Genomic DNA, 17,579 nt, shown 5'->3' on the forward strand with positions numbered 1-17,579 from the left:
AAAGCAGTCTTTGAAACAGATGGTCCACTTGTCTTGCATAGGCAAGCTCTACTTGCTCTGTTGAATATGCCTCCATAAGTTCTGTTGTTCCCTACTCAAGGAGGGTTCTAGCTTTCTCAGTCATTCTGTTTAATCCAACATAACATAGGCAGTCCAGGACTGCTTCCTCTCCAGACTGGGCAGACAGAGCTTTTTTGTAACACAGTAACAGCGAGTTACTGTGGTACTGATGCTGTTCATCAGTGTTTGTTTAGAAAGTGAGTAACAGGAAATCAATAAAAAGTTGAATATCCTTCTTCCTTGATATTTTTTTTTCACTATAACTTCATTGAGTGACTGCAGCCATGTATTCGAGCTTGATGGAATTTATCTTTTCTCACTTCCTTCTAACCAATTTTGTTCAACAGTTCTTATATATTTCCTTTATATATATATGTGTCTGTGTGTATATATAATTTATTATGCATAATCTATAAAATAGGTAATACACAACAGTGCAATATCTAATTAATAACAACAAGTACATTTTATATATAGTTATATATTTCCTTTTTATGTATCTACCTTTATAAACACACCAATGCGACAGAATAACATTTGTAGTAGGCGCACTGTGCTTTTTTACCTAAGAAGTTCTTTTATTGATTTAAGCTATTAAAGACAATTCCCCTCTCTTCAGGCCCGGAACGTTGCCGATTGTATTGCTTATATCCGTCAGTAATAACATGTTTGTTGTCTACCTCAGTGAGGATCATGGCAGAAAAAAGTATTTTCTGATCAGGTTTCTTAACAACAGGAACCAGAGGACAAGGGATATATAGAATCATAAAATAGTTTGGATTGGAAGGGACCTTCAAAGGCCACCCAGTCCAACCCCCCTGCCAGGAGCAGGGACATCTCCAACCGGATCAGGTTGCTCAGAGACCCGGACAACCTGGCCTGGAATGTTTCCAGGGATGGGGCATCCACCGCCTCTCTGGGCAACCTGGGCCAGTGCTCCACCACCCTCAGTGTAAAAAATGTTTTCCTTATGTCCAGTCTGAATCTACCTCCTTCTATTTTAAAACCATTACCCCTCGTCCTGTCACACCAGGCCCTGCTGAAGAGTCTCTCCCCACCTTTCCTGCAGCCCCCTTTGGGCACTGGGAGCCGCTCTCAGCTCTCCCCGGAGCCTTCTCTTCTCCAGGCTGAGCAGCCCCAGCTCTCCCAGCCTGGCCTCACAGCAGAGCTGCTCCAGCCCTCTCAGCATCTGCGTGGCCTCCTCTGGACCCTCTCCAGCAGCTCCACGTCCTTCTGATGTTGGGGGCTCCAGAGCTGGACGCAGCGCTGCAGGTGGGGTCTCACCAGAGCGGAGCAGAGGGGCAGAATCCCTCCCTCGACTGCTGCCCACGCTGCTGGGGGTGCAGCCCCGGATGCGGTTGGCCGCCTGGGCCCCGACCGGAACCGCCTGCGGAGGCCGCACTGCGGCCATTGGTTCCTGCGCAAAGGCCGGAGGCTCCCGCGCCAGCGGCCCCGGTTCGATTCTGGCACGGCCCCTGTCCCTCCCCGCACTGCTCCACGCCTCCGGCACAGCCCCGAAGCGTTCCTTAACCCACCCCCTCCTGACCATCCCCACGGTTTCCCGCGGGCCTGCCCCCTGTGCAGTGCTCAGACCTGACCTGTGGGACACAGAGCAGCCACCACCATAAGCGACACCACGGGGAACACGAGGCCATGGCCTCCAGCCCCAAAAGAGACAACCAGGACTGCTCAGGCAGCAGAGGTGCATCCCAGATCCTGACAGTAACTTGCTGAGAGCTAAAGGAAGAGCCCAGGGGTGCACAAAAAGGAAGAGTATTAAGGAACCACAGGCATGACTGCAAGGAATAAAACCGTTGTTTAATTAGTGCACATAAACAACATTCAGGAGTGACTGCCATGGGCCTCCAGTGCCAGTACCCTCGCCCTTCCCGTGACACCTTCAGAGTCATTACTGGAGCAGTACTCTTCAGTTTGGTGGGTTCTTCAGCTCCTGCTGCTGCTCTTCATGTGACAACTAACTGCCAGACTCCTCTCTGCTTTTTCCTTCGGGGACAGGATTCAGTTCTGGTATTTGAGAGGCAAAAATTCCTGATCACACCTGTCTGCGATCTATGATATCTGATTCTATGGTTCTAACACACACACCAGAAACACTTCACCATTGCTGTTTATAGGCTTGGTTTTGGCCACTATTCATGAGTTACCACATACAAGGGGTCCATGTCAAACAGACCTTGCTAGAAAGTCCCATGACACAACAGTGTATCAGAAAGCAGAGTCAAGTGCAGGTTACTGCTGCACACACGTGGGAGAGGAGCAGAATGGGGCTGATGACACTAATTTGCAGTACGGCAGATCCATCAGGAAGTGTGGCTCAGTGACGGCATCACAATCACAACTCAAGGTGCACTACATGGCAGTCCTGCCTACGTGACAGTGGGATGGGCAACTGCAGGGGGACAGAGGTCCAAGAAGCTTGGCAGAGGAATGTAAAGAGAAAAAGTGGGATGTGGAGCTAGACAAAGAAGCACAAAGAGAAGTATAAGGAGATGGATGAAGGGATGGAGAAAAAGAGGTGAGTTAGGTCTTCTATGCTGTCTGGATTTTTATATGTTGCAATGTATAGGTCTTAAAGCATTTACAATCATTACCCCTCTAGTAACATTAGCTCCTGAATAGTTAAAGAAAATAGGCAGAAGTCCATCTTTAGTGACCCCAAAAGTTCCATCTTTTGTAATTTAGCACTCAGCACTTGCGGCTGCTGTTGTTTTACACATAGTTGCCATCCTACCGTTGTCTGGCAGGCTGACCAAGCATGTTCTGAAAGGCTTATTTGAAGATGATACAGACAAATGGCACCCCGCCCTGTGGTACCAGCCATAGTTACCCACACGTTTGTTCTTTCCGTGACTGATGTCCATGGAGCTGCCACACAGCTTGTTAACAATCCGACGAACGCAAGGCAGCTTGGAGCGCTGGTCGTACCCATCGTGCAGGGATCCACTTGTTCACTGCTCCTGTAGAGACACAAGCGTATCCTTTCCCCCACATCATAAGAGGGAATGGTCCTTCCCAATTACCTGTTTCCAGATTCTTATTTTCACTCCAACACTTTTTTTTTTTTTTAAACTGGTCATACAACAAACGATTATTAATTTCCTTTAACATTGTCCATTCAGCACATTGTATCACATTGACCACAAAGGCAGAATCGGAGACAATATTGAGGGATTAATTCTGTGAAATTCTGTATCCAGACAGGTGGACAGGGGATCTGGCAGAGGAATAGAACGGAAGGGATGGATTGCCAGAAAGAAGAATGGAAGACAGGACAGAGGGACAGGGAGGGGAAGAGGGGAAAAGAGGGATGTAGAGGTGAGCAGATAGATACAGGGCAGAAAAGATGGATGGAGACCCAGGCAGGGAGTAATGTGTTTCCCTTTGGTTTTGCAGGTGCAGCAGTGGGCTTTCTTCGGAAATGGCTGAGCATTTGAGGTAAGCTGGTGGAGGGAAGAGGAGTGGCACTCGGGAGTAGGTGAATGCTTACGAGCATAGCGGTCATCTTACCTCTTTGGTTTTCCAGGTGGCACAGGAGATGCTGGCCACATCATCTGGTTCTGGGTGCTAAACAGGTGAGTGGAGTCCATGGTGCTTCTGAGGACAGAGTTTTTGTGGAAGAGGTTGGTGTTGGCTGGCATGGCAGTGACCTCCAGCACTATGTTTTTGCAGATGATGAAGAGGCATGTGTTGATTGCAGCAACATCCCAGTTACATGACGTGGTCCTTCTTGAGACTGGATTCTGACCCCCAGCCCTCTGAAAGCAAGGTGGAAATGCAAACGGTATGGGTGGATGGAGTGGAGAGAGATACCAGAGTGGGATAGGCGAGGTGTTTAAAGTCAGTGCAGTGGAAAGGGATGTTCAGCATCAGTCATGTTTTGGTACAGAGAGAGGGTGTAGAGTTCATTCCACATGAGGTGAGCATGTGCTGGGTAGGGCAGTTCCAGCCAGTGTCTGTGTTGTGGTGTCATTTGTGTAGTCTGTGTTCTGTGTCCTGGACCATACTTTTCTTAGGTCTTGATGCTCACCCCTTGCCCTTTGGGCTGAATGAGCTTCGTGTGCATCTTTGTAGGCATCGGTAGGGTCTTGACTGCATTGTCTCACTGTCATAGTGCCAGTTGTGCACTTCTTGTCCAGCAGTAGAAACCAGAAGTGTGGGTCCGTCATGCGTGTTTTGCGTCATAGTTGTTTCTGGACAGTCGTCTTTGCAGCGGTGATCCAGGCTGCATCAGCAGCTCTTCTCTTGAGTGTTCAGTTTCCGTGGGGTCCTCTTCTGGAGCTTCTTCTGTGCATCCTTACAGTGTTAGGTCTCAGTGCCTGGCTTCTTTTGGGCATTGTTCTGGTTTTATTTAGTGAGGGGGGGCTACGGTAGCAGCTTCTGTAAGAAGCTGCTGGAAGGTTCCCCTTTGTCCAGTGGACTTGGCTGGGCCCGCTGCTGGCCAGGGCCCAGCCAATTGGTGGCAGAATGTTCCCTGATAACGCCTCTGTGATAACGTATTTAAGAAGGGGAAAAAAAAAAAAAAACAAACCAGAAAAAAAGAAGAAGAGAAGATGTGAAGAAGCTGGAGCGGGGGCAGAGAGGGGGAGGCGCGAGCCTTGTGGGCTTTGCAGGCCTCACCCTCTGGTGTCCTGCTGGGCGGCCGACTGGGCCCGACTGGGCCCGGCCCGGCTGCAAGAAATGGAGAGGAGATGAGATGTGAATGACATGTGAAGAGACCCTGAGAGGCATCTGCCTGAGCCAGTTGTGAAGAATTTATTTTGAGGAACAGCTGCAGACGCCAAGGGCAGTGCAGAAGGAGGGGAGCAGTAATGCGGCTCCTGGCCAGAATTCCCCTGCAGCCCGTGGTGCAGCCCACGGCGAGGCCGGCTGTGCCCCTGCAGCCCGTGGAGGCCCACGGAGGGGCAGAGATCCCCCTGCAGCCCATGGAGGACCTGCTGGGGTAGCCATTCTGGAGGGACTGAACCCCATGGAAAAAAAATTACCCACTCCAGAGCAGTTCATGAAGGACTGCAGCCCGTGGGAGAGTCTCCACAATGGAGCAGGGGAGGAATGTGAGGAGTTCTTCCCCCGAGGAGGAAGGAGCGACGTGTGATGAACTGACCATAACCCCCATTCCCTCTTCCCCTCTGTGCCGCTCAGGGGGGAGGAGGTAGAGATCATGCTAAGCCCGGGAAGAGGGAGGGGTGGGGGGAGGTTGTCTTATTCTCTTTCTCATTATCCTGCTTTGGTTTTAATAATAAACTATTTTCTCCAAGTCGAGTCTGGTTTGCCCGTGACAGTAACTTTAAGGATCTCTCCCTGTCCTTATCTCTAACATTGAGCGTTTTTTCTTACGTTATCTCCCCCTGTTCTCTCGGAGGGTGAGGGCAGTGAGAGAGAGACCGCATAGTCTGGTCCCGAGCGGGGCGAACTACGACAGCATCCATTGTCCCAGTTTTGAGAGGAACTTTCTGTCACAGGACACAGTGTTTAACTGCGTTTCCCAGGTCCGCGGTAGAACATCTGTACTATGCTGTTCTGGCACCGTAGCACTTCGTGCCCGGCAGCAGGTTCCGTCCTCCGGGAGCTGTTCGTTTGCGTGTGTGGTTCTTGCACATTACGGTGGTGTGGTGTGCAATATCGGCCTGTCTGTGCTTGGGGCGGAGCTGTCCTGCCTGGGGGCCGCCACGGGGCTGTCCTTGGGCGCTGCACAAGCTTTCCCTGCCCCCCGGCACTGGCCCCCCACCGCTCTTCGCTCCGCCGCAGGCAGGCTTAGCGTTCCTTCCCCACTCCTGTCGCTCCCGGTGCCCGCACTCCGCCGCCTAGGCCCGGCACGGCCCGCGTGGGCGGAGCCGGGCCGCGCCGCTGCCGCCCCTCCGTGGCGGAAGGAGCCTTTGCGCGGCAGCAGCGCTTCCGGAGCTGCAGCGGCAGCCGGCACCGGCAGCAGCAGCAGCAGCATGACGACTCTCCGCGCCTTCACCTGCGACGACCTCTTCCGCTTCAACAACATGTGAGCGCCAGCTGCCTTTCTCTCCCCTGCCTTCCCCGCCCCCGAGCGCCGCGCTCGCTCCCCGCCGCGCTCGCTCGCTCCCCGCCGCGCTCGCTCCCCGCCGCGCTCGCTCCCCGCCGCGCTCGCTCCCCGCCGCGCTCGCTCCCCGCCGCGCTCGCTCCCCGCCGCGCTCGCTCCCCGCCGCGCTCGCTCCCCGCCGCGCTCGCTCCCCGCCGCGCTCGGCCCGTGGGCGCGCGCTGGCGGCTCCCCCTTCCCGCCGCCCACCCGCCCCCCTCCCCGGGGGAGCTCGGGCCCCGGCCCGGGCCCGTGGTGAGCGTCGCTCTCCCCCCGCAGCAACCTGGACCCGCTGACGGAGACCGTATCCTTCCCGCTGCCGCCGGGGAGGGGGCGCGGGGCCTGGCGCGGGCCGCGGCGACAGCTTGCTCCTTAACCGAGCGCCGCAGTACGGGACACCCTTCTACCTGCAGTACCTGGCCCACTGGCCCGAGTATTTCATCGTCGCCGAGGCGCCCGGCGGGGAGCTGATGGGTTACAGTGAGTGCGGTGCGGTGCGGCGCCGGGCTGGCCGGCGCGGCCGTCCCGCGGCGTTGCGTGTTTGGGGGGGGATAGCGCGGGAGCTTTTCGTGCTCTTCGCGTTTTCCAAATAGCCGGCGGGGAAAAGGAGCCTTGTGTAGCATCTTCCCGCTTCATACGTGTCTGAGGGTGTCCACAGGCCTCGCAGCAGCAGTTTCTGGTTTGACGTGCCCAGCGCAGCAGGGACTGCGGTAACCTCCGCCCAGGGTCGTGCAGGTGAACGCGTGTGCGCCTTTCTGCCATCCTGGAACTGGGCCCCTGCACCCCGCGCTGGGCTCGCGCGCTGTCAGCCATCAGGGAGTACAGATGCTGGGCTGGGGTTTTGCATGGGCCTGCGAGGGAGAGCTCTGGGTCTGGATGTCAGTTGCTTCTTTGCCGTGGAATACTTGTGTTTCTCAGAAATTATTCCAAATAGAGCTGGTGGTCTGTTTATTCCTTCCAGCATTTGCTGTGCAGAAGGTTTCTCTGTACCCACCACATCAGTTGCTTATTAGCAGTGACTGTGATGTTTATGAGAGTACCGTGTGGTTTGGCTCTGTGTAGAAAGGAAAAGGTCTGCAAAGAAGCCCCCCAGAACAACATCCCTCTTTCTCCCCCCCCCCCCCCCCCAAACATACCATGTTTGCAAGCCTTGGCTTTCTGTTGCCAGCTTGGCAAAATGTCCCACGCTCTCATAGTCACCAGAATTCTCCAATAGTTGTCTGGATGGTGAGTTAGCTTTGGGCCTCTAGTCCTCCATTACTTTAGTCAGGTCTTGAATTCAGCTCAGGGAAAGACTCATGAGACTTGCTTAAAACTCGGATTCGGAAGTCATTCCTCAAACAATGAGTTTGCAAAAAAAATTTTTTTTTTTACACTGGTGTTCTGGTTTTGTTTAGTAAGGGGGGGGGGGGCTAAGGTGGTAGCCTAGGTGGCTGAACTACGACAACTGGTCAAGAGACCACTGTAATACTTGAGCAAAATGACGTTTTTAGTGGTCGCTGAATCAGAGTGATAATGTAGAGATCCCTCTTTGAGCTTTTACCACCATCATTGCAATGTTTGTTTCTACACTGTTTGGTTCTTTCGTAAAGTATAGCGGTGGGTGGTGCATTATTCCAGAGGCGCTACCGCGCTGATGCTCTGTATGTTCACAGTCATGGGTAAAGCGGAAGGCTCTGTGGCTAGGGAAGAATGGCACGGACATGTTACTGCTCTCTCTGTTGCACCAGAATTTCGACGGCTGGGTTTGGCCGCTAAATTGATGGAACTACTGGAAGAAATTTCAGAAAAGTGAGTACTGTGCTTATCTTTAAATTTGTCTTTTAAAGTAGTCTTTCTACAGATGCATGTCTGTGGCATAGATATTTGATTTGCATGAAACAGACACAGAATTTTGCCTTAAGTAGTGTTCTGATTTGCTGAAATTCCCCATAGTTGGAGAACAAGAATTATGAATGTTGCTTGGTGGTTTAAAATCTCAGGGTTTCTCTGAAAGCTACCTTGCTAGGATGAGTCGGAAGTAGCCTGAATTCTAATAGAGATACTATATAAAAAATGCTTTTCTTGGCAGGAAAAGAGCTTCCCTAAGCATCAGCACTGTTTCCCACAGGGTCTCCAACATACGTGTTCAGTAATTGTGGGCTTTTTGCAATTACCTCTGGCGCAAGCTTGAAGAAACTTTATACGGCAGACAGAATCTGAGCTTAGTTTTAATCTCATGCTTGGTTACATGTACCTGCAGAAACTTTAATTTCGCGTCAAATGAACCCACAGGGGAGTGTCCGCACCTCACGCTAGTAGGGCAACACCACTGTAGTTGGCAAAATCAGAAAATAGTATGATATTCTGAAAAATCTGCCTTGTGAGAAGAAGGACTGTCTCCTGTTAGGCAACTGAATTTTGCAGCTGATTCCACTGCCCCACCTATGCACTTTGAAGGAGGTACTCCTTAAGCTGATGCAGTCTAAAATGTGGATTTTTATACACGTCTGTGTGTGTGTATATATATATATATAAAAAATTAATTTCTTATGCTAAAATGGAGATTAAAAAAAATAATTTCTCACAGATATGAGGCTTGTGTGGGTGTTTAGCTTGTCCTGTTCTTCCTGTTCGTAATTCGGAACTTACTGGCTAGTGTAGAAGAATGGTCGTGTGACAAAAATAAAATGAAATTTGTGCCTATACTGGATTTGTTCCTCGGTAAAGGAGTGCGCCTGTTGTTATTGCAGCGTGAAAGATGTTTGATTAGCGCACCATGTGATCAGACCTGTCTTGGTCTGATCACGAGTTAGGGGCTATTATTCAGAAATACGTTAATGTACTATTCCTTACTGTGCTTTCTTGTTTTTTTCTTTTTTCAAAGAAAGGGTGGATTTTTCGTGGATCTTTTTGTGAGAGTATCAAATCAGGTTGCAGTAAATATGTATAAGCAACTAGGCTACAGCGTGTACCGTACGGTATTGGAGTACTACTCTGCTAGCAGTGGAGAGCCAGATGAAGATGCTTATGGTAAGTACTTGTTCTGCCTCAAGTTGGATGGAAAGAGTGTCATGTCGAGGGTTCCTGGGCTTGCTTGTATGATTTTTTTTTTTTTAATGTGAAGCAAGTTCAGATAGTTGTTGATGAACGGGATTTTGCATACTCCTTTAGATAGCATTTCATACTGAAGATTACATCAGTTGCAAAACTTAACTTTGCAATTTACACATTTTGTAGCATCTGTGGCAAAATAAACTACAAAACAAGAATAAGTTAGTAAGTACAAAGACATTTATTCTGTAGGTAAGGTGAAAATTAAAATGCAGTTTTTAATCTAATTTTTCTTTCTGAGGTGCTCACACCCAGTGGCTGGGCTTTTTGCTGATGTTATTGGGGGAAGGAATTACAGTGCTTTCCTTGTTTCTTCCCATAACAGGGACTTGAAAGTTTTACTCAAATGTCTGACTACAAATTTAAAAGTGTCAGTGGTCAACAGTGGCAGAGAATTGGGTGGCCTTTTCAGTTTAAAAGGGAAGGAACATGGAAATTCAAGTATGTTAATGTTAATTCTGTTAATAAAACTGAAGTACGAGCTGCTTCGTCTTTCTAGATCTTCTTTCCTTAACGTATTCTCCCCTAAGAGTTACATGAGCATGCTGTGTATCTTTTCTGTTCTTGCACTGTTCATTTGATACGCAGGGGCTGCGGACAGACATATCTACTGTTGCTGCAGATGCCTTTTGTCCCTTTAGCCTACCATTTCCTTTCCATTTGGTTGAGTTTCATGCAGTGTTATACTCCAATTGATAATGTTGCCACTGAACATTAAGGTCATCAGACTATCAGAGTGTGTCCAGAGGAGGGCGACCAAGATAGTAAAAGATCTCGAGGGCAAGACTTACAAGGAGCAGCTGAGGTCACTTGTTTTGTTAAACTTGGAGAAGAGAAGGCTGAGGGGTGACCTCACTGCAGCCTACAACTCCCTCAAGGCGGGCAGCGGGGAGGGAAGGGCTGATCTCCGTCTCTCTGGTAACCAGCGATAGGACACCAGGAAATGGAATAAAGCTGCATCAGGGGAAGTTCATATTGGACATTAGGAAAAGACCTTCACTGAGAGAGTGGTCAGTCACTGGAACGGGGCTCCCAGGGAAGTGGTCACGGCACCAAGCTCGTCAGAGTTGAAGGAGTGTCTGGACGATGTTCTTAGTCGTATGGTTTAGTTTTAGGTAGTCCTGCAAGGAGCAGGCAGTTGGACTTGATGTTCTTTATGGGGCCCTTCCAACTTGAGATATTCTATGAAATCTTCTTGATTAAGAACGGTCTTATTGTAAGAGAAAATATGGCTTTGCACAGCGACTGTCTTATTGTAATAGCTTTTTTTTTTTTTTTTTTGCCACAGATATGAGAAAAGCTCTTTCCAGAGATACGGAGAAGAAGTCAATTATACCTCTGCCTCATCCTGTGAGACCAGAAGACATTGAGTAACTGTAAGCTGTGATTCTCAGGCAACTTACTGAGAGTGTCAGGTTCCTTCTCCCCCTAGCCCCCAAGAACTCACAGATAAGAAATCTTAGGGTCGATGTTTTTCACCATGAAATATCAAAAAGCAATACCAAGAAGTGTACTAATGCCAGTTCTGTTGGTAATGTCTGCATACTCCTGCACTTAGCCCATTATTTTTCCTTTGAAAATAGTCTCTCAAGTGAGAGACTATTAAAATGGGATTACCTAGTGTATGGTGTTTTCTTGTTTTTCTTTCAAATCAAAAATACCTGAGGTTAGTAATAGTAAAAATTCTTCAGATGCAATTATTCATGACCAATGAAAATAGTGTACAATACCCAAGAAAGACAGCAAGAGTGGGCAATGTAATAATACTTGCATAAAAGTTAAACCTGTTATACACAATGTAGAAATGTCTTTCCCCCTTTCACGGCACAGGCACAGTACTAAATGTACTGTTGTGTTGATTTGAAAAAGCCACACAATCAAAGCAGTCAAGGCTTCCCCTCCACCGTGGACCAGATTCAAGACGAATGTGTTCTGGGTACCCATACATACCTTAACATGCTGTGTCCGCTGGAGTAATCTGTGGTGAAGATTTCTTGTTTTCTCATACTTTTTCTTGCTCAATTTCAAAGTCAATGTAGGATTTCCCAAGAACCTGCAAAAGAGAAGTCTGTCATTATGTTCACAGCATCTTCAAACAGCCCTATATCTAACACTGAGATAATGCTTTTTTTTTTTTTCCCTTGTTTTAATGGAGGAACATGGATAAATGTGGAATTTGCAGCAATGAAATTTGGAGATAAAAGTGTTGACTGTACAGATAGGATTAAGACCAAGTAATATCAAATCTTGCACACATAATCCATTTAGTTTAGTTCTGTAAGCATGTTTTATCACGGGTTTTATAGTCCTGTGTACCCTGTCAAGAAAGACGGTAGCTTAGATGAGACACAGGCTAAGCCACTATGGTAAACAGTTCTGTTCAAGGTGATAGACTATTTACGTTTTAATGAGCCACACTGTGTAATAAATACTGTTGTTTTTTCCTGATTTTCTTCCATTCTTATATCCAGCTTTCCATCCCTTTTTTCCTCTCACTTTCTGTCCAGTATCCTGTTTCTCATCTTCTCTTACTCTGTCTGCTCCCCAGCTGTATCCAATTCTCCATCACTATTCTGCTCTCTCTTTTCTTTTTTTTTTTCTTTTTAAAAAGTTCCCTGTACCTTTATTTTTTTTTCTTTCCTTTTCACTCCCTCATTCCTCTGTCTTGTGCCATGTCCCATTTCTGGGTCCATGGAAGTGACATCAGGAGTGACAGGTTGTCAGAAATATGTCCTTCTGCCCATTTCTGTTTTCTACCTTCTCCATCTCTTTGTCCCAATCTGCATCTCTCTCTGTTATCTCTCAGTCCCTCTCCCCTGTTCTCTGTCCTACTCTTTCTCTCCATATGTCACATTCCCTGTCCCCATCTTTATTCTTCCTTCCTTCTTCCTCTCCTTTTTCTGTCCTTTTGTACTGTTCCCTAACCCTATTTCTTCCTTCATCTCAATGTCCTTTTCCCTGTACCTTTCTGTCTCTGCTCCTCAGTCCTCCTCCCTCGTCTTATTTCTGTCTTTATAACCCTCTGTCCTGCTCACCATCCCTCTCTGCTGCTCCTTGCCCGTGTCTTTATCTCCCCTCCCCAGTCATTATTTATCTCCCTCTGTCCTTGTCTCCCTCTTTGTCTCTCTATCCCTCTCTACTGCTCTGTCCTGCTTGCTGCCCCTCTTTCTCTCATTCTGTTCCAGTGTCCTGCTCCCTGATCCTCTTTCCCTCTGTTGCTGTATCCTTTTATCTGTCCTTCTCCTCGCCCCTCACCCTGTTTCTCTTGTGCTCTCTCTTCCTTTTAAATTCTCTCTCTGTCCTGCTGCCCGTGCCATTGTTTCTCACAGCATCCCTCTGTGCTGCTCCCTTCCACTGTTCTTTTTCAATTCCTCTCCTGTCGTGCTGTGCATCCCTGGTTTTTAGTTAATCTCCATCTTGCTCCCTGTCATTCTTTTTTTCTCTGTCCTGCTCTCCTCTCTCTCTGCCTCTCGTCTCTGTCCTTGTGCTTCTTTCTTGGTCTCTGTCCTGCTCGTTTTTTTTTTTTTTTTTTTTCCTCCCTCTCACTGTCCTCTTTCTTGTCCCTGTCTTTCTCTTGCCATCTCGTTCCTTGCCTCAAGCTTTCTCACAATGCCCTGCTGTCCAGCTGACTGCCACTTTTCTCTTTTCGTCTGGTGTCCTGTGCCCTGCTCCTCATTTTTGGCAACCTCCACCTCTGCCCAACAGCCGAGCCCACCAGGAGCCAGTGAACCGACCGTGCGAGCCGACGAGCGTGGCTCTGGAAACGGCTGCCGAGGCGTTCCAGGGGCTGGGGGAGCCTTGGCTGCACCTCACTTCTGGGACTGAATAAACACTCGCCGTGTCCTTCGACTTCATGGCTGCGTTTCTGCTCCCTTTGCCCGGGGCCATGGGAGGTGAGGAGCCCAGGGGAGGAGGTGATGCAGTGTGGGGGTCAGGCGATGGCCCCCAGTTCCTGCCGGGCTCCAGCTGTGGGCCGGGGCTGGAGGAGCCCCAGGTGCGGGCAGTGAGGGTGGTGGAGACGGCCCCTCCCTGTAAAGGGGTGGGTGCTGCTGGAGGGGCTGGTGCTGCCCTGCCCCGGGTGGCCGTGGAGGGGCCAGTGCGAGCCACGGGGGGAGTGGAGCGGTCGCCGAGCACCGCTGGGCTGCGGCGAGCGAGGGCCGGGCGATGGACCGGCGGGTCCCGGGAAAGTCGCGAGGAGCGCGGCCGTACGGCGGCCGGGCCGGCAGGGCCCCTGTCGGCGGCACGGAGCGGCCGCGCAGGGGCTGCCTCTCGGGGCACGCTGGGAGCTGTAGTCCTGGGGCTGCCTCTCGGGGCACGCTGGGAGCTGTAGTCCTGGGGCTGCCTCTCGGGGCACGCTGGGAGCTGTAGTCCTGGGGCTGCCGGCCGGGCGGCCGCGCTGCTCTGGGCTGCGCTCCGCCCTGCGACGGAAATGTACTGCAGCTCGAGCTTCCCGCGTGCTGCGAGTAGGCGTTACGCATGCGCAGAGTCGCCGCCGTGCGCCACATTGCCTCCCGCAGGTCCCGGCAATGCGGTGCTGCGGTGCGGTGCCGCCGCGCTCGTTGCTGCCTCCCGGTAGGGAAACGCCGCTGCCGCCCCACGGGCGCGGTGCCGGCGGGCGCTCGGCGCGCAAAGCGCGGGACTGCAGCGTCCGTGCCGCCCCACTGCCAGCGCCGCCCGCCGGGTGCTCGCTGCTGCTGCCGCCCCGTGGCCGGAGCGCGGTACCGCAGCCCGGCGTTCGCGCGCCGGCTCTGGCCCCTCCCGCGCGCCAGTGCATGCGCTGTGCCCGGCAGCAGCATGGCGGCGTGCGGGGAGCGGGTCCCGGCGGCGGCGGGTGAGGGCCGAGGGCCCGATGAGGTGAGCGAGCCCCTTTGGCGGGTGCGGGGCCGTCTCCTGGCTGCTTCCCGCTGGGGTGTGGTGGGACGGGGAGCTTCAAACCGCCCGCTGCGGCAGAGTCCCGGTCTGCTGGAGGCGAGCCGGTTGAGGGCAGCCCCGCGGAGTGACCCGAGAGGCTGGTGAAAGGTAAGGAAGAAAAAACAAATGCCATCTGGCTGGTGTGTGCCTCCTGCTGCAGCCCAGAGGGAGCCTCCCTCTCCAGGTGAGGAGGGGGGGCGTCTTCATAGCCAGCAGCAGGCCAGACCGGCGATGTGCACCGCAGGGTCTGTACGCAGCCAGAAGCGCGGTACAGCCACGTAGCGTGTGCGCGTGAGGCTGTGTGTCCTCAAAGCCGCGTGTTGTAAGAGTGTAAGGCGCCAATCTGTTCTCTTAGGTGGATGACAGTGAAGTGACCAGAGGTACAGAGGAGGAAGGGAGGGTGGGGAGAGAGAGAGAGAGAGAAAAACTCATCCAAACCGTCAAATTCTCGCAGCAGATCTGAGAGCAGGAGAAGCAATGGGTCCTGGACCAGCAGCGTTGTTTCATCCCTCTTCTGCATCCTCATCCCTCCCTGCCTCTCCCTCTCTTTCTCTCACTGCTGTAATTTTTTTTACGCTTCCCTATACCTCTCCCTCTCTCCTTCTACCTCTTTGCTTTCTTTTTCTTTCTACTGCCCATCACTATTTTGTTTATTTTTTTAATTTATCTGTCTGTCTTCCTATCGCGACTTTTAAAATTTCTTCTCATTTGCCCTTTAGCCCTTCACAATTCCGACCCCCCATCTCTCTATGTCCAAGTCCACGTCCCTAATTTTTCAGTTCCTCTCTCTCTGCCCTGTGTCCTACATACACCTTTTCCTTCTGACATTAGATTAAGTTATTCCAGGTCCCTGTCCCTTTGTTTTAATTTCTTCCCTTTCTGTGCCATAGCCCACTTTTGTCTGTATCATTCTCTCTCTGTCTGGCTCCCTCGGTCCCTGCCCTTAGCTCTTAAAGTTTTTTTTGTATTTCTCCATTTATCTCTGTCCACCTCACTGTCCCCTTATTTTAATTCCTCCCTCTCTTCCCCATGGCCAATCACTATTCTTTATTTTTCTTCATTTCTCAGTCTGGTTCCTTCTCACTCCTCCTCTCTGGCCTGTAGCCCGTCACTAGATTTTCCTGCCCCATCTCTCTCTCTGGGTCTCTGTTTCCCTGTTTCTCAAGCCCACTTCCCTGTCCTGGAGCTAATTGCTGTTGTATTGGGTTTATGTGGCTAGGCTATGTTAGCTGGGGCTGCAGGGCAGGGGCTGCAGGGATGGGTTCTGTGAGAAGACACTAGCAGTTGCCCTTGTGGTGGGCCCAGCCAGTTCCAGCTGCGACTTGGATCTGCCGCCAGTCAAAGTGGAGCCCGTCAGCAGTGCTGATAGCACCTCTGTGATGGACGTTTATGAAGGGGGACAAAGTGCTGCACAGAAACTGAGTGTGAAACAGTGCTGCAGACAGCAACGTCAGTGCACAAGGAGGGTGGTGGAGGGTGCTTCAGATGCTGGAGCGGAGGTTTCCCTGCAGCCCATGATGACCATGGTGAGGCAGGCTGTCCTTCTGCAGCCCGTGGAGGTCCACATTGGAGCAGAGGTGCACGTGCAGCCTGTGGAGGACCCAGCTCCCGAGGAGGTGGATGTCCCTGAAGGAAGCTGTGACCCCATGGAGAGCAGGCTCCTGGCGGGACCTGTGGCCATGTGGGGAGGACCCCACCCCAGAGCGGAAAAAGAGCGTGAGGAGGAAGGAGCAGCAGAGACAACGTGTGATGAACTGACTGCAAGATGGGGAGAAGCTGTTCAGTAGGGCCTGTTGTGATAGAACAAGGGGTAATGGGTTTAAATTAGAAGGAGGTAGGTTTAGATTAGATATGAGAAAAAAAATTTTTACAATGAGAGTTGTAGAGCACTGTCCCAGGTTGCCCAGAGAGGCGGTGGGTGCCCCATCCCTGGAATCGTTCAAGGCCAGGCTGGATGAGGCTCTGAGCAACCTGATCTGGTTGGGGATGTCCCTGCTTCTTGCAGGGGGGTTGGACCAGATGACCATTGAAGGTCCCTTCCAACTCTAACTATTCTATGATTCTATGATTCTATGACTGCAACTCCCGCTCCCTGTCCCCCTGTGTTGCTCAGGAGTAGGGATGTAGAGAAGTAAGGAGTGAAGGTGAGCGCAGGAGAGGAGCAGGGGGAAGGTGTTCTTTTGAGGTTTGTTCTTGTTTCTCATTATCCTTCTATAGTTTTGATTGACAATAAATTAAATCAGTTTCCCCAAGCTGAGTCTGGTTTGCCTGTGACGGTCACTGGTGAGTGATATCTGTCCTTATCTTGACCTACAGCCTCTTTCATTGTATTGTCTGCCTCTGTCTTGCAGAGGAGGGGGAGCGATAGAGCTGCTTGGTGGGTGGACTGTGGCCAGCCAAGGTCAACCCACTGCAGTTTCCTTCTGTCGGGCTCCCTGTTCCTACTTTTTAGTTCTTGCCTGTGTTTCTTGTACCCCATCGCTTTTGAAAGTTTCTTTCTACCTCTCCATGTCTATCTTTTTAATTCTTGCATATGTTTCTTGAACCTAGTTGCTGTGTACATTTTCTTGCTGTCTTTCCCCCTCTCTGTCTTTCTGACCTGATTTTAATTTCTTGGCCGTGTTTCTGGTACCCTGTCGCTTTTTGGATTTTCTCCCTATGTCTCTGTTTATGCAGCTCTGTGTACCTATTTTTTAATTCTTGAATATAATTCTTGTATCATGTCGCTTTCAAAATTTTATTTCTACGTCTCCCTCTATCCATCTCCTTGTCTGTAATTCTTAATTCTTCCTTCTATGTCCTGTGCCCTGTCACTTTTTACACTTTCTTTCTCTCTCTCTGTCCCTAATTGTTAGTTCTTGCCCATGTTTCTTGTACCCTGTTGCTTCTTGAAACTTTCTTTCTAGATCTACCTCTATCTGTCTCCCTTTTTCTGTTTTTTTTTTTTTTTATTTCTTGCCTATGCCTATGTTTCATTTCCCCTATCAGTTTAGAATTTTCCCTTGTCTCTTGTGTTGTGTTCATCTTTGTATTCTGCTGGTTCCTTCTGCCTCTGTCTCCTGCTCCCTGTCTCTCTTATTTACTCCTCCATCCTTCCCTCCCTTTTTTTTTCACACCATCTCTCGGCTCTTTTCTCTATACACACCTGTCCGTCTCAGCATCCCTCGCTTGATCACAGCATCCCGTTTTCCAGCTCCCTGTCCCCTGCCTCTTCTCTATGTCGCTCCTCCTGTTTTTCTGTTCCCGTTTTCTCCGTCTGTCCTGCAGTGTTTGGTCGGGGAGCCTTGTAGCTAACTCACTGCTGGGATTTTTTTAATATGCATTCATGAATAGACTTTTCCTGCCTCCTCTGTGCCCCTGGATGTGTTTGCAGCCCCTGGGTGCAGAGCTGATGGCTGAGGACAGGCACAGGGAAGGGGGTGATGTGCTGTGGGGCTTCGGCAAGGGCCCC

General features: G+C 50.7%; 1 protein-coding gene and 1 long non-coding RNA gene across 5 annotated transcripts; both read left to right on the top strand.

Moving 5' to 3' along the window:
* Positions 1-5,828: 5,828 nt before the first annotated feature.
* On the top strand, positions 5,829-13,066 carry LOC147600019 (N-alpha-acetyltransferase 20). Of its 4 annotated transcripts, none has more exons than XR_015259206.1 (7): positions 5,839-6,070; positions 6,404-6,428; positions 6,514-6,604; positions 7,780-7,915; positions 8,991-9,146; positions 9,235-9,382; positions 10,506-10,593. XR_015259206.1 is itself a non-coding variant. In XM_086753520.1 (7 exons), exons 1-6 carry the CDS (start codon positions 6,018-6,020, stop codon positions 10,589-10,591), a joined length of 537 nt encoding a protein of 178 aa, XP_086609646.1. In that variant the 5' UTR covers positions 5,849-6,017; the 3' UTR covers positions 10,592-10,593; positions 12,903-13,066. The 4 variants fall into 4 exon arrangements, 3 of the variants coding, with proteins under 3 accessions (XP_086609644.1, XP_086609646.1, XP_086609645.1); XM_086753520.1 differs by lacking the exon at positions 9,235-9,382 and adding an exon at positions 12,903-13,066 and having other exon boundaries at positions 5,849-6,070; positions 8,991-9,136; XM_086753519.1 differs by lacking the exon at positions 9,235-9,382 and adding an exon at positions 11,689-13,066 and having other exon boundaries at positions 5,851-6,070; positions 8,991-9,136.
* A 976-nt stretch (positions 13,067-14,042) lies between these two features.
* LOC147600020 (uncharacterized) lies at positions 14,043-15,886 on the top strand. Its single transcript, XR_015259226.1, has 3 exons — positions 14,043-14,236; positions 15,434-15,577; positions 15,679-15,886. It is a non-coding gene; the product is annotated as an uncharacterized LOC147600020 (long non-coding RNA).
* The last annotated feature ends 1,693 nt before the right edge of the window (positions 15,887-17,579 follow it).

This window comes from Chlamydotis macqueenii, chromosome 8 (assembly GCF_036417535.1).
Source record: "Chlamydotis macqueenii isolate bChlMac1 chromosome 8, bChlMac1.mat, whole genome shotgun sequence".
Classification (NCBI taxonomy): Eukaryota; Metazoa; Chordata; class Aves; order Otidiformes; family Otididae; genus Chlamydotis; species Chlamydotis macqueenii.

Coding starts and splice junctions, on each gene's coding strand:
- LOC147600019 (XM_086753518.1), top strand. CDS start 6,018: ATGACGACTCTCCGCGCCTTCACCTGCGACGACCTCTTCCGCTTCAAC. Junction 6,429..6,513: donor TGGACCCGCTGACGGAGACC/GTATCCTTCCCG, acceptor CGAGCGCCGCAG/TACGGGACACCCTTCTACCT. Junction 6,605..7,779: donor CGGGGAGCTGATGGGTTACA/GTGAGTGCGGTG, acceptor GTATGTTCACAG/TCATGGGTAAAGCGGAAGGC.